This window comes from Myxocyprinus asiaticus, chromosome 21 (genome assembly GCF_019703515.2).
Source record: "Myxocyprinus asiaticus isolate MX2 ecotype Aquarium Trade chromosome 21, UBuf_Myxa_2, whole genome shotgun sequence".
NCBI lineage: Eukaryota > Metazoa > Chordata > Actinopteri > Cypriniformes > Catostomidae > Myxocyprinus > Myxocyprinus asiaticus.
The window spans coordinates 23768810-23784565 of NC_059364.1; the positions used below are offsets into that span (position 1 = coordinate 23768810).

The window sequence follows — 15756 nt, forward strand, 5'->3', positions numbered from 1 at the left end:
ACAATGTGAGGAACCTAGATGTGAAAATGTTGCATAATATGTGTCTTGTTTGTCCATTTTGCTGAAATCCCCTCCTTTCCTCCCTCTTAAATGGAAGGATGGCACCCGAGGTGGTGATGTGCGAGACATCGAAGGACAGGCCGTATGACTACAAAGCGGACATCTGGTCCCTAGGGATCACTCTAATCGAGCTGGCACAGATCGAGCCACCCAACCACGAGATGAACCCAATGAGAGTCCTGCTAAAAATAGCAAAGTCTGAGCCCCCCACTCTTGCAGCTCCATCACGATGGTGAGAGCTCTGAATCACAATGTATGTTCATCCCTAAAGCATTATTGATCTGGTATCCAGAACAGGAGTTTTTATTTGCTAGTTGGTGTGTTTACCAAAAATTTGAATTCTGTCATCATTTACTCATGTTGAGTAATCGCTCACCCAGAGCCCCAACACATAAGCAGCTTGGAACTGCACAGCGTGTTGCTCAATACATATGACTGTAATAGCCCGAAATGATGAGCCCTTTCACCAGCAAAGGGTTTATATTTGTTAAACAGGTCTCCAGAGTTCCGTGATTTTCTAAGGAAGGCGCTGGATAAGAATGTGGACAACAGGTGGAACTCTGTACAGCTCCTACAGGTAGGGCCATTTTCTTGTATGATATAATACTTTTATTTAAATTAATTTAAAGGATCAAATTAAAATTCAGGAGATAGTGGGCAGCCATGGTTAATAGTCTCTCTCTTTTTATCCTGTCTCTCTCTCCTTTTAGCATCCATTTATTTTGAACGTAGTTGATAACAAACCATTGCGAGAGCTGATTGCTGAGGCCAAAGCAGAAGTGGTTGAGGAGTTTGAGGATGGAAAAGAGGAAGAGGAGGAAGAAGAACCTGAGGCTCAGCTGGTATGAACATTAACATTTTTAACCAATTTCATTTCGAGATAGTAACAACTGGAAACAAGGTTAAACATTTTTGTTGAAAATACAGTTATGTTGTTTTCCATGCAGTTATTTGATTATCTGCATACACAGTTTTAGGTTACTTGCAATCACCTTATCTCTTTTTTATGTATTTATGTAGGCAGTGCCTGGTCACAAACGTGCATTGTCGGACACCAGCGTCGGCAGCTCAGAGGATGAAAGACAGCACCAGAGCACACCAACTCTTGAGTCGGTCACAGAGAGGGCTGAACCTGAGCGAAAACACAGTTCAGAGGACCAGGCTAGTGACAAGACCTCAGACATGGTAGTGGACACCAGCGAGGCCGGTCATACTGAGCATGAGATGATGAATGGGGCTAGTGTGTCAGATGCCAGCACTGAAGACTCATGTTCTGGTGAAGAGGCCGTACCAAAAGAAGATTTGCCTATACAAATTACTACCGAAGTAGAGATTTCTGATCAGCCAAACGACATTGATACTGTCCTCCAAGAGATTGTTACGGTCAGTGAGGAGACTGGAGAGGAAGAGAAGAAAGAAGTGAAGGTGGAGGAGCCACCACAGAAGAAAGAAGATCATGAAGAAACGGAGCATGAGAGGATGAATGAAACCAAAACACAAATCATAACAGACAAAGCAATGGAATCTACTCTGATTTCACAAGTAGCTGAACCAGAAAACAAACTTGCCAGTGTGATTGAAGAAGCCATCACTGAACCACCTAAAAGTAGAGCAGATGTTTCAGAAAAGGCTGAAGACAAAATTGAGAGTGAGGAGACAGATATGAAAGAACTGGAGGAAGAAGAGAAATCAGTGACCTCTCCAGATGTCTATATAGAAGATGTGGAGGAGGCGCAAACAGTAATCTCTACAGATGTTCCTACAGAAGAGGTAAAGGTAGAACTCCCTCAACAGCCAACACAGGACCAAGCTAAAGCTGAAGAGGAGGTTAAGAAATCAGAACCCGAAGAGGCCAAGCCTGTTGTGCCAGAGAAGATGCCATCTGAGACAGAGAAGGGGGTAGATGTAGTAGAGGAGACCTCTGAGAATGAATTGCTTGTCGTGGTCATCAATGGTGTTAAAGAAGAGGAGGTCAGCGCAACAGAGCAACCTCAAGAAGCCATAGAAGACAGACCAGATGCACAGGAAGCACCTACAGTGGCTGATAATGACCAAAAGGCAGACGAGGCGGCGAAGCCTGATGTTGAAAAGGAGAAAGATTCTGACAGTTCTGCTGCAGATACTAACAGCATTGACATCAATCTATCAATATCTAGCTTCCTATCCAAAAGCAAGGAGGGATCTGTTTCTATACAGGTACCAAGGTTGATCAGATTTGCTTGAAATTAAGCTGTTGGAGGTAAATATTTTCAATAAATGTAATTTATTCCCACAGGACACCAAGCGGCAGAAGAAAACTCTGAAAAAGACCCGCAAGTTTATGGTTGACGGGGTGGAAGTGAGCGTCACCACATCCAAGATTGTCTCTGACAATGATACCAAAAGCGAGGAACTGAGATTTCTGAGGTATCTGTCTCTTTTTGGGCATTTGCTATGGTTTTGACTGTATTTAGGTCTGTGTTGTAATTGATGCACAAGTAATGTCTTAAAACCTAAGGAAAACCCTTAATTTTCCTTTTGTAGTCTAATTGTGATTACACATGTAACTTGGTGTGTGTAAAGTGTGTTGTTTGTTTTGCTCCAGGCGTCAGGAGCTCCGAGAACTGAGGCTGCTGCAAAAAGAGGAGCAAAGAGCTCAACAGCAGCTCAGCAACAAACTCCAGCAGCAGAAAGAACAGCTCTTCAGACGCTTCGAACAGGAGATGACAGTAAGCACCCTCATTAGATTTATTTACATTCAACGCAATGCAATACTTGAACAAAAGGCCATCTATTGTTCATGGTAGACTCTTTTGTTATGTCTGTAAACACTTCAAGACATTTTCTTTATTCAGATGTAGCATGATGCACAAGTTAAAAGTATCGAAACAAAAAATGATTGATTAATGTAATGGGTGTATTACACCGTGTCCTAACCAGGTACTATGCAATAAAGCGACAAGCGATCCGTTCTACCTATTCCCTTTTAATCTGAGATTTTATCCTAACCAGCCTCCACCAAAGCAAGCAACGCACGAAAAGACGTTTTGACATTGCTTGTTTTTTTCTAAATGTTTTTTCTTCTTCTCCGCCCACAGTTGAGATCTCATTGGTCTTAAATCCTGCTCCACATATCGTTATATTAAACATCAAATATGTTCTGATTGACTGTGATTTTCCTGCTTTGTGCAGTATTTTGCTTTCAGTGAGGCCAGGAAAATGTCTTGACCCTGGAAACATATCGCTTTGCATCTGGTTAGGACACAATGTTAGTCATTGTATTGGTGCTTTGGTTGAGCTGCTCACTGTGAGCTCAGGTTCAACAGCCTGATGCAGTCTCACAGGGACAAAGACACACAGCTCAAGTTGCTTAGAGGGCATTAGTGGTCACTTACAATAACTTTGTATTCCTCATTCTCTTTTTCTCTTTCTCTCTAACTTCTTCACAGGGAAAGAAGCGTCAGTATGACCAAGAGGTGGAGAACCTTGAGAAACAGCAGAAGCAGACCATAGAACGTCTTGAGCAGGACCACACCAACCGGTTGAGAGATGAGGCCAAAAGGATCAAAGCGGAGCAGGATAAGGAGCTCTCCAAGTTCCAGAACATGCTGAAGAACCGCAAAAAAGAGGTAACCAAGAAAGAGACGCGCAGAGTCAGATGCATGGTGTTTAGGCATGTATTTGTTCAGGGGAACATGACCTGTTGCCATGTTGGTATGCTTTAAGATGGGCTGCTTCTAGTTTATATTTCTTTCATTCTTGTTTTTTGGGGGTGCAACTTGTTAAAAGCCAAACCAACACTCAGGCATTTCACTAGCGAATGTGCATTAGCAGCTTTGCTTCCGAATCACAATATAGCTGCAAGTGGAATCGATTTCTTTGCTTGTCCTTTTTGACACATCTCAGCAAATGCAAAGCAGTTTTTTTCTTATCACATTGTTCTTGCTTAACCAAATTCTGGCTCTTGCATTCAATTACCTCCAACCTCAGAGTGGCTTCAAAGCCAGCTTTAAAGATTAATTGAGTGCTAAGCAATGGCTTGGGAACAAACTAAATGCTCTTTTCTTTTTCTCATGGGTTCCTCATGCTGGTGTTTTCAAGTGTTGCTTATGGATAGAAGGATTTCAGTGCAAACTTTCATGCATGGCTTAATGGAAATGGGCTTAGTGTGGATCTATCATATGACCTATCGTAGTTACTTTTACGTACTAATGCATAGTGCATTGGCTTTCATAGTAAGAAACATGTTTGGTTTGTCATTGCATGATCAGCCAGCATGATTCGTGCTCGGAGATATGATTGTATCTCGCACCAATCTGTGTCTTAGCACCTGTTAGGCTTTCTTGTCTGATTAGGTACTTTTGTGGTCATACTAGACAGCTTGTTCCTTTCTAATGCTTAAGTCATCATCAACTCTGTCATCTGCATGGACATGCCTTAATGGAGTCAGTGATCTGCTCTTCCTCTTTCTCTTCATGATATACAGTTCAAATGTATTTTGATTACCATTTATTAATTCTACCCATAAAGTATTACGTACTAGATATGTAGTAACATTTTTATTAATTTAGAATATTTATGTTTAGAATGTTTTTTTTTTTTTTTTTTAATAGATACGGATACTGATATGTTTTGATATGATTTTGTAAATGTCATTAATGGTGATGCATGTGTGAGTGTGATGTAATGAATGGAGATCAGTGCTTTGGTGGAGGGCCTCTTCTCAGTGATCTGCTTTTGTTAGGACTGTATTACATATTTTAATGCATACTGCATTAATAGACTGAGTTGAAATTACTGTTTAAGTGATCTCTATTATAAGATGCACACCTAATGGTATACCTGTATTGCTGAACAGCAGATAAAGTTAGTAGTGGTTGGCCCATATGGGTTTTTCAGTGGCCAGTACTGATATCTAGAGGTTATCACTAGGCAGAATGACAACTACTACTTTTTTTTTTTTTTTTTTTATTTATTGAACAAAACACACAAATTAACAAGACATAGCAGCTTATACAAAGAGACCAATGACACATATATATACACACACATATAAGAAATAATAATATTACCAGTCAATAAAATGATTGCAGATATATGACAACTTCTGTTAATCAGCCAATCAAGCACATGATAATTTTAAGATGGCCAAATATTGTCTAGTGCAGTGGTTCCCAGCCCTAATCCTGGAGGCCCCCCCAACACTGCACTTTTTGGATATCTTTTTGTATACCTTTTCTGTCACACCCAATTCAGATCTTGGAGTCTCCACTAATGTCTGATGAGTTGAAACAGGTTTGTTTGATTAGGGAGATGTGTAGTGTTGGGGGCCACCAGGAACAGAGTTGGGAACCACTGGTCTAGTGTATTTTAAAGACATTATTTTTGGTAGGGGTAAAAATCTACAAGACATCTGATTTTGAAATTGACGTAGTCTTCTGCATCTAAAAAAGGGCGCAACAAATCAGTATAAACCAGTCAGCACTGTGTGATAGATATTGTTTATTGCAAAGAACATCTGACGGTTAACAAAAGTACGTAAAATTATAGTCAAAAGATTAAGCAGTTCATATTCTCAAATCTTAAGTAAAAAGTAAAACGAGAAAAGATCGCTTCAATAGACGGTTCTGTGTAAACTTAGTGTTGCACAGAAGCCTTTATCAGTGCCATAGTACTACCATGGACTCGAGCTTCATAATTCTGGCTATACCACTGTATTTTTCTTTTAATTAAAAACATTTTTTTATGTACCCAATGTTATGCAGTACGGTGCTCATTAAAGAGCAAGCCAATGCATAGTCAAGACACAACCACCAAAGACCTCTACCTCCATGGGCCATTTACTCTGAACGTGTCTGTCTTTCTATGTAAGCATGCGCTATACTTTGAATATTGCATCGTGTCTCGCTGTTTTATTTTTCCCTGTTACACTGCACATGTCTTAGTCCAAGAATGTGATCAGTCTGAACAGACATTTAAGTCATCGTAAGTGCTTGCCACACATCCAAAATCTGAATGCTCATTTTAGCATTGGAATGTGCATTTTTGTCTTAAATGTAGACGACTATTCAAATTTTAATTTGATAGCTTTAATGTATCAGTTTGGCTTAAATATTGGTCTTTCACTAAAAGTAAAAAGAATATTTTCACAACAATTTGATTAGTGACTGACATTTCTGAGACCAATACCATACAGAGGTCAATGCGATAGACTTGCCTCCCCAAGCAAAACGTCTTTTTCATTTTGACTGAGTGACACGACTTCCCATGTTGATGCTTTGCTGAAAATAGTGCCTGGCTGACACAACAGTTCAGCTCCTCTTACAAAAGAAAATGTCAGCTACAGATATACAGAAGTGTGCATCTTTTTGGAAATTACTTTGAGGGCATCTATCACATTCTGATCTTTGTAATGGTTGTGAAGGTTAAGAAGGGATCTATATTAGGAGATGTTAGATGGCTTTTACTGTTCTTTAGCTTCTCATCAACTCTTGACATAATCTCTGATCATGGGTATTGGATTCATCTTTATATTAACTGCTAACTCAGTCTGAAATAATCATTGGTGGTTTGGGAATGATTATCTCTCAAATACTAAAACCAATCGTCATCGTAGTGAATCAACCCTTCATATCAGGATTTGCATGACATTCTCAGACTAATTATTTGGCTGCCAAATTAATTCCTTGCGAGAGTAAGGCCTTCATTCCCAACAGTCTGCATGCTCACACTTTAGGTTGAACAAGAGGTTGGACTGTCCCCCAAACACATAAGAAAAGAGCTCATGAAACGTGTAAAGGAAGATCTAGCAGTCGTTCAACATGAAGAGGTAATTTAGTCACTAGCCACCACACACACAACCTTAACCTCTTCTTTTTTCTGCCCCTCTGGCCTTGAAGTAGTAATGCAAAAAATCAGGGTTCTTCCTTGGAATTTTTACGGAAAAGAAACTCTGTAAATGTGAACAATTCCTCTATAACAGACTAATGATGACACGCATGTCAAGGACGACAGCTGCACTAACGGATGATGGTCCAGAATGGCCCCCACTGACCCTCAGACTCACCTGCTGCTAAACCAACTCTCACATGCTGTCCATCAGTCTAGAGCAGTGGTTCTCAAACCACCAATATTTTAATACCTACCGATGTTAAAAGTTCCGGCAGTACAGGGTACTGACTTAATTTGGTACCTGCACGCTGTAAGTCTGCACATGCTTTATAGAGCGCTTGTGGCTAGTGGTGAATATTTTGCATTAGATTACTTTTTTAATGTTTTTATTTATATTAAATGATATATATTTATTTAATTGAAAAATATAAAGTACTATTTTACTCTGTTCTCTATTTTATTAGTCTCTTAAAACATTACTTTAAAACATTGAAACAATGTTTAATTAAAGAGCACCTATTATGGTTTTTCAAATATTACCTTTCATGTAGTGTGTTGTATAGCTGTTTGTGAATGTAAAAAAGTCTGCAAAGTGCACGACAAATGGAGTTATTGACTCCCAAAAGAAAGAACCAATTCTGAACACCTGAAACGAGTCGTTAGTAATTCCAGACTTAGTTCCTGTACTAACCTACATAATTTGGTAACAAAAAACCCGCCTCTGGTCTTCATTGGCTGCTCGCGAACAGCTTTGACCCGCCCTCAAACACTACACTAAGCGGTAGACCAATCACAACAGACTGGGACATCTGACCAATCAGAGCATAGTAGGCTCTCTGAAAGGAGGAGTTTAGAATGAATCCTTTAGAACGGATCACTGAACGAGTCGTTTTTGACGCTGGGAAAAAAAGATAATGCTGCAATTTAAATTATAAGCAAATTAAAGTGTTTTTTGACCTTAGATGCATGTAAATTTATTGTATGAGACCTTTAAAACAAAATTAAGCACGTTTAAAAACCATAATAGGTGCTCTTTAAGAAACACTACATTGTTTTTATTTAATTTGTTAATATTTAAATAGCATATTTGTTATTTATTTTTTTTGGGTGCTGTGGGGGGAAAAACACTATAAAGTGGTGCCGTAGTTTAAAAAGTTTGAGAACCACTGGTCTTGAGGAACAGAATTCTCTGCATGCAGGTCTCAGCCTGGCCAAAGGTGTCTGAGACCCTGAAAGCTAACAGATGACTGCAAGAAGAAGTATAGATTGTAGGAAGGAAGAAGTGTGTGAGATGTGTGTGTGGTTTGCATGGGATACGGAAGAGTGCTGGTGTGTGTCCCCTGTTCTTGACGTGGTGGAGTTGGCTGTGTTTTGCTCCACAGGGGGTGGCCCAGGTTATGATACAGTCTTTTCAGTTGTCCTCATGTGCTCTGTTCAACGCTCAGATGCAGGATGTAAGTCTCCTCTCTCCTCGTGACTCAACCCTCTCACATGTGTCCGTCCATCACGCATATTACAGAGCAGATGCACACACACATGCACAACAATAAGAGTCAAAACATTTTTTGTTTAATGATTTCAGTGAGGCCAGGAATATGTTTTGACACTGAAATGTTTTTTTACTTTTTAATGCCAAGGACCCCAAAATACGATCATCCGCTTGCAAGAAGTCCCCTTCCTAAAATATGAAGGAAGCAGTATATATTTACATTTATATATACCCATTTATACAGTTTGAAAAAAACAAAAAAACATAATTATGATTATTATAAAGACAAACCAATTAATCTCTTGATTCAAGAGAAAATAAAACAAGTGTTAGGTTCGGTAATTTGTATGGATGACACTTGTGACAAAAAAACGTGTCAAACATAAAATCTCTTAAATTAGGAACAATCTTTTTTCCCCTCATTTTCCACATACCCCTAGTGTTGGGTAGTAACGGATTACATGTAATCTGGATGACAAAAATAAAGTATTTTAGATTACATAACATTTTAAAATGTGCAAAGATTACAAATACTTTTTTATGGATTACGTATCGCGTACATTACCTTTCAGTTCTGACTTTCAAAAAAAGAAAGGGGGGATGGCAGATGACAAATTGCAAATAGCTTTTTATCTGTAATGAAAGGAATGTGGATTGGTTCCTAATACAGGTATAGTTCACCCAAAAATTTTAGTTCATCAAGTACTCATCTTCATACCATCCCAGATGTGTATAACTTTCTTCTGCTGAATACAAATGAAGATTTTTAGAAAAAATTCTCAGCTCTGTAGGTTCATACAATGCAGGTGAATGGTGATCAGAACTCCAAAAGCTCCAAAATATGACTCCAGTGGTAAAATCAATGTCTTCTGAAGCAATCCAGTTTGTTTTGTGTGAGAACAGACCAAAATATAACTCCTTTTTCACTGTACATTTTGCCATTGCAGTTTCCAGGCACAATCATGATTTCAAGCGTGATTACACTTCCTTCTGCTTGATGCATGCACAGAGTGCTAGATGGCGCTATAGGAAGTGTAATCGAGCTTGAAATCATGATTGCCAAGGAGACTATGTCTAGATTTATAGTGAAAAAGGAGTTGTATTTTGGTCCGTTTCAGAATACATTGATTAAACCACTGGAGTCATATGGATTACTTTCATGCTGACTTTAAATCCTTTTGGCCATTGTTTAATCTCACACCTGAATTGTATATTTGCTGAATGACACAAACAGAACTGTTTTGATTAGATTTAATACAATAATTTGCTCAAGCACATCGCTTTTGTTACAGCACAGTGTTTTATTGTGATGTGGACGGCACATGCGGGCAGGAAGGTGCTCTGTTGTTTTGGAGTGCTGTCGCTGTGTTGCTGCAGTGTCTGAGTATCTTTTCTATCCGCTTGCTCTCTTTCATACTGTTACTGAAACTAGTCAAGTTTCTGTGCATCACCCGTGCTGCTTTTTATTGTCTGCCACTGAAGGCCAAGCTCAGAACAGGAGCTGAAGATAAGATCTCTCAGAAGGTGTTTAGAATGATTTTTGAGTCCATTTATTGTTTTTTCTATTATCATTATTATTATTATAAAAAAATAATAATGGTTTATCCCTTTATTAGCATATACAGTGGGGTCCAAAAGTCTGAGACCACATAAAAAAAATCTTCTTTTTTTTTTTCTTTCTATTCATTTGGCAGAATGAATAATATGACTTTGAAAGTAATGTTTCTTTCATTTAAACTTTTTTTTTTAATTATAATTTATGAAAAAATGAAATATTTAAGAATCTGCATTGCTTTAGGTCACTAATCAAATGTAAGCAAACACTGACCATTGTTAACTCTTGTAGAAAGTAACATGGAACATCAAGTTTTACACAATGCTGTCATTAAAGCAAAAGGGGCTTTACATACCACTAAATACTATGGTATTCTGAAACTCAAGTACATTTTTAAATTCAACTTGTCATTCAGGTTATGCTGATAAGTGATAATATGAGACAAAAACTTTTATTAAACTGGGAAAAATATAAAAAACCTTTTACTAGTGGTCTCAGAACCCTACTGTATACTATGCATATATTACTGTTACCTATATTGTTCTGGATGCATCAGATTTCAGTGTTACTGTATGCATTATCTCTAGGTTAAATTATATGTAATATGACTTTGAAAGTAATGTTAATCTTTTCTGTAGTTTCTTCCTGTCTTTAAGGATCTTTATCCATTCATCATGAATATCAATGTTTTATATTTGTTAAATGGATTGTGTGTGACTTTCTCCTCTTAATGTTGTAGTATCAGTGCTGTTGTATTGCTCATGTGAAATGCCACTTTTAATGGTCCTCTCTTGTGCATCATGCACAAATACTAATTTTTTAACACCCCTGTTGTTCCTCTACCCCTGTATCCCTTTTTCTTCCTCTTCTGCTTTCTCTTTTTCTCTCTCAGGAGCAAGAGTTTCTCCAGAGGCAGCAGCAGGAACTGGATGGAGCTTTGAAGAAGATCATCCAGCAGCACAAACTAGAGATCGCCACTATAGAGAGAGACTGTCTCAACCACAAGCAGCAGCTCATGAGAGGTCAGACACCGTTTACAGAGAGGCTACTTAAAATATTTTCATCTTAAACCAGTGTGTTGGACTATTCAGTTTAGTACCAACTGTAGAGCTACAGTATAATGATTACTCAAATAGCTGCATCTCAAACTTCACTGAGAGATTTTAGTAGGAAAGTTTGTGCAGGCACTTGTGTTGAATTGTGGTTACTTTCATAACCATAAATAAAGATGCTGAGTGGTGAAGTGTATTAATTTAGGTCACATTTCAACTCAAACCACATAGGAAACAAACCAAACAAGATACCTGCTTCAGTAGACATTCAAGATCTCTGTACCTCAGTCATTGCAATACAATGCTATTTTCAGACAGAGGTCCAATTATTAAGCTCTTAAGTTCCTATAAAAGCCAGACGCACGCCTCTTGAGGTGTGGCCTAGATCTCATTTGATGAGATGTGGATGAGATTATGATCCCAGACAGACTGAAATGAACCATCTATGATGATGTGTAATGATCTGTGTGACAACATACCTGCAAACATGGCTAAACATGCACAGAGTTAAACCATCAGGTCCCCTTTTAAAGCCTCTGCCCAGTGTGTCAAAGTTCTAATAGATGATAATATTTCTTTCCTCTTTTCTTTGGCTCACAAAAACACAGCTCGAGAGGCAGCTATGTGGGAGCTAGAGGAGCGCCACCTGCAGGAAAAACACCAGTTGCTGAAGCAGCAGCTAAAGGACCAGTACTTTATGCAGAGACATCAGCTCCTCAAGAGGCATGACAAGGTGAGCCCTTCCTGTCATCCTTATAATCTTGGATTGTTAGAGCTATTTGCGTTTAAAACAGTTCAAATTTTAAGATCTGTTCTGTTGCGCTCCTTCTAGCTGGGGTTGCAAGAATTTGCCTTATGTAACTGGCCCCCTAAGAAACACTTCTAATCAGGGTCAGGTGAACCGAAATTGATTGATTATACAGGACTTCCTTAAGACAGAATAGGTGACTACTCTATTATGAAAATATGCAGTTGTGCACACCCCTAATGTGTTTTTGTGTTCCCTTATGGCTGGCCATCAGGAGATGGAGCAGATGCAAGGTTATAACCAGCGGCTGATAGAGGAGATGAAGAACAGGCAGACACAGGAAAGAGCTCGGCTGCCGAAGATCCAGCGTGGCGAAGCAAAGACCCGCATGGCGATGTTTAAAAAGAGCCTGCGGATCACTGGAACAGGAACACCAGAGCAGGACAGAGAGAAGATCAAACAGGTCAGGCTCTATATCAGTGTCAGAAGAAGCTCAATAATTCCACTTTCCAACATTCAGAGGACAACACCAAAGGAATCAGGTTTGTGGTTCATTTTCTCTAATATTTGGGGCGTTTTCTGTATCGTTTTTGAGCAGTTTGCAGCTCAAGAGGAGAAGAGACAGAAGAACGAGAGACTTCATCAGCACCAGAAGCATGAGAACCAGATGAGAGACCTTCAGTTACAGTGTGACTCCAACATCAGAGAACTTCAGCAGATGCAGGTCCATAACAGATTCCCACTAACACACATTGGGTCTCATTCACTAACCATTTTATGTGTTCATATGAACACTTGTATTATCTCTTATTTTCTTCCTCATTCCTTCATGCTTGCATTTTTGATTGCGTAACTCTGCTTCCCTCTTGTCTTTTGTTGTAACATCCGGGTTGCTGTCTTATTACCATCAGAATGAGAAATGCCACCTGCTGATTGAGCATGAGACTCAGAAGCTGAAGGAGCTGGATGAGGAACACAGTCAGGAGCTCAAAGACTGGAGGGAGAAGCTTCGGCCAAGAAAGAAGGTATTGTATAACAACAACGTTGGGCTGAGATTTTGCTGGCGATGTAAAATCAAGCAATATTACGATGATTTTAATGTGCTTTTTATTTGACCATTACGTTGCCTAAAGAGGGCGTCATTAGACTCATGTCATAATCCTTAAGGGCTGCACAATTGTTCAAAATAACATAAAAATGGCAGGATTGTCATGTGATTATTAAACTGCAAAAGGCTGCGATTTTAAATGAATGAATATATGTTTTTGGTGTGCTTCAGGGTGAACGATTGATGCGCTGTTCTGTGTGAATGCATGGAGCTCATGATCATGAGCTGTTTTCAGCGCTCTCATTAAACATTTTTTATCTGTTTTGTTGAAACAGGGGTGGACCTAGCACTAGGCAAAGGTAGGCCTATGGCCCGCAAAAGCTGAAGGCCCCCTAAAAATACAAATTTATTTATTTAAATTTTTTTTTTTATTATTAATGCTAAATAACGTATGCTGAAATAAAAAAAAAAATGAACTGTTATAACACCAATATGATTAATATCGCTGTTATTTTCAGCACTGTCAATGCAAGCAATCCCTCTCCTCCCTCAGATCAGGCTGTAATGGAATATTCCATGGTTTTCCGCAACAATGCAAGTTCGCGGTGGTAAACAGGTGAAAGCGAGCCTCACCTTTCTGACAATTTTGTGTGATCTCATCATGTGCACTATACCTATATACACTGTTTGGTTTTAATCTGGGGAGGTAAAAAAATAAAACGGAAAAATCCTAGTTTGGCAGAGATAAAGGGAGGAATCTAAATTAACCTCCACACTCCCGAAGGGAAAAACATCATATTTCTGAACAGCACTGCTTCCACAATCACAGCAGTTAACGTGAGCATTCACTCACCAGTCACAAATACACAGTGTTGATGATGATGATGTGGCTGTTGATGTCACTCCTGATAATAGTTACCATAATGTTGAAGTTAATGTCGATAACACCGCTGGTGGAGACATGGAGTGTTTGATGATAAGATTTGCTAATGCCAAGGCATGCAGAGTCGAGTTTTGTCTGTTTAGATAATGTGTAAATTGTTAATTGAAGTTCATGTTGGAGTAAAAGTGCAATAAAGAGGAAGTGTGAGACAGAAAAAGGTAGTGCATTGGTATGTATTGTTTATGTATAGTTTATGGTAGCCAGATTGTGTTTTTCATGTAAAGTGTTGAACCACAGCGACACAGCAGAGAAAGGAAGCTGAGAGAAAATTGAGGTAAATGTGTACAATTGGCGATCAATACTCGCTAAGCTACTCAGGCCCTCAAACCATGGTTAATTCTAGCTAAAATCATGGTTTTGTTAAGAAAACCATGGTGACAACATTCCTTGTTATTACAGCCATGGTAACTACAATATCACTATAGTAAAACCATGGTTAATTTTTGTTAGGGTCCTTAACTAAAAAAAAAAAAATCTCTAATTACTAACTCAACATTTTAACTTAATACAATTGAAGTCAGAAGTTTACATACACTTAGGTTGAAGTCATTAAAACTAATTTTTTGACCACTCCACAAATTTAATATTAGCAAACTATAGTTTTGGAAAGTCGTTTAGGACTTTATCTACTTTGTGCATGACACGAGTAATTTTTCCAACAATTGTTTACAGACAGATTGTTTCACTTTTAATTGACTGTATCACAATTCCAGTTTGTCAGAAGTTTACATACACTAAGTTCACTGTGCCTTTAAGCAGCTTGGAAAATTCCAGAAAATGATGTCAAGCCTTTAGACAATGCTGCCAGTTGGCTTCTGATAGGAGGTGTACTGAATTGGAGGTGTACCTGTGGATGTATTTTAAGGCCTACCTTCAAACTCAATGCCTCTTTGCTTGACATCATGGAAAAATCTAAAGAAATCAGCCAAGACTGGTTCATCCTTGGGATCAATTTCCAAATGCCTGAAGGTACCACGTTCACCTGTACAAACAATAGTACGTAAGTATAAACACCATGGAACCATGCAGCCATCATACTGCTCAGGAAGGTGATGCATTCTGTCTCCTAGAGATGAACGTAGTTTGGTGCGAAAGGTGCAAATCAATCCCAGAACAACAGCAATGGACCTTGTGAAGATGCTGGAGGAAACAGGTAGACAAGTATCTATATCCACAGTAAAACGAGTCCTATATCACATAACCTGAAAGGCTGCTCAGCAAGAAAGAAGCCACTGCTCCAAAACTGCCATAAAAAGCCAGACTACAGTTTGCAAGTGCACATGGGACAAAGATCTTACTTTTTGGAGAAATGTCCTCTGGTCTAATGAAAAAAAATTGAACTGTTTGGCCATAATGACCATCGTTGTGTTTGGTGGAAAAAGGGTGAGGCTTGCAAGCCGAAGAACACCATCCCAACCGTGAATCATGGGGGTGGCAGCATCATGTTGTGGGGGTGCTTTGCTGCAGGAGGGACTGGTGCACTTCACAAAATAGATGGCACCATGAGGAAGGAAAATTATGTGAATATATTGAAGCAACATCTCAAGACATCAGCCGCTGATGTGAGCCGCGTCTTTCGGAAACAAAAGAGGAGGAAATCTTCAGGCCCAGAATGGCGTCTCACCAGCGTGTCTTCGATCCTGTGCTAACCAGCTGGCCCCCATCTTCACAAAGATCTTCAATAGATCACTGGAGCAGTGTGAAGTCCCATGCTGCTTCAAACGCTCAATCATTATTCCTGTCCCAAAGAAACCAAAAATCAGAGGACTTAATGACTACAGAGCTGACATCTGTGGTCATGAAATCATTTGAGAGACTGGTGTTGGCCCACCTGAAGAACATCACTGGACCCTTTCTAGATCCCCTTCAATTTGCTTATCGAGCAAACAGGTCTGTGGATGATGCAGTCAACATTGGATTGCATCATATCCTGCAACACCTGGACAGACCAGGGCATATGCAAGGATCCTTTTTGTGGACTTAAGTTCGGC

At 39.2% G+C, this 15756-nt stretch overlaps 1 protein-coding gene across 3 annotated transcripts in view; it reads left to right on the forward strand.

Moving 5' to 3' along the window:
* LOC127411889 (STE20-like serine/threonine-protein kinase) overlaps positions 1 to 15756 on the forward strand; it is a 47741-nt gene that overhangs the window by 21495 nt on the left and 10490 nt on the right. The window contains exons 6-18 of one of the 3 annotated variants that reach the window (XM_051647745.1): positions 98 to 292; positions 556 to 637; positions 771 to 902; positions 1081 to 2256; positions 2336 to 2466; positions 2645 to 2768; positions 3489 to 3668; positions 6776 to 6868; positions 10867 to 10996; positions 11635 to 11759; positions 12049 to 12237; positions 12373 to 12498; positions 12686 to 12799. In XM_051647745.1, the coding sequence (XP_051503705.1) occupies positions 98 to 292; positions 556 to 637; positions 771 to 902; positions 1081 to 2256; positions 2336 to 2466; positions 2645 to 2768; positions 3489 to 3668; positions 6776 to 6868; positions 10867 to 10996; positions 11635 to 11759; positions 12049 to 12237; positions 12373 to 12498; positions 12686 to 12799 (2797 nt within the window). Of the gene's footprint in view, positions 1 to 97; positions 293 to 555; positions 638 to 770; positions 903 to 1080; positions 2257 to 2335; positions 2467 to 2644; positions 2769 to 3488; positions 3669 to 6775; positions 6869 to 8312; positions 8385 to 10866; positions 10997 to 11634; positions 11760 to 12048; positions 12238 to 12372; positions 12499 to 12685; positions 12800 to 15756 lie in introns of all 3 variants that reach the window. The other 2 variants (XM_051647746.1, XM_051647747.1) reach the window with 2 other exon arrangements.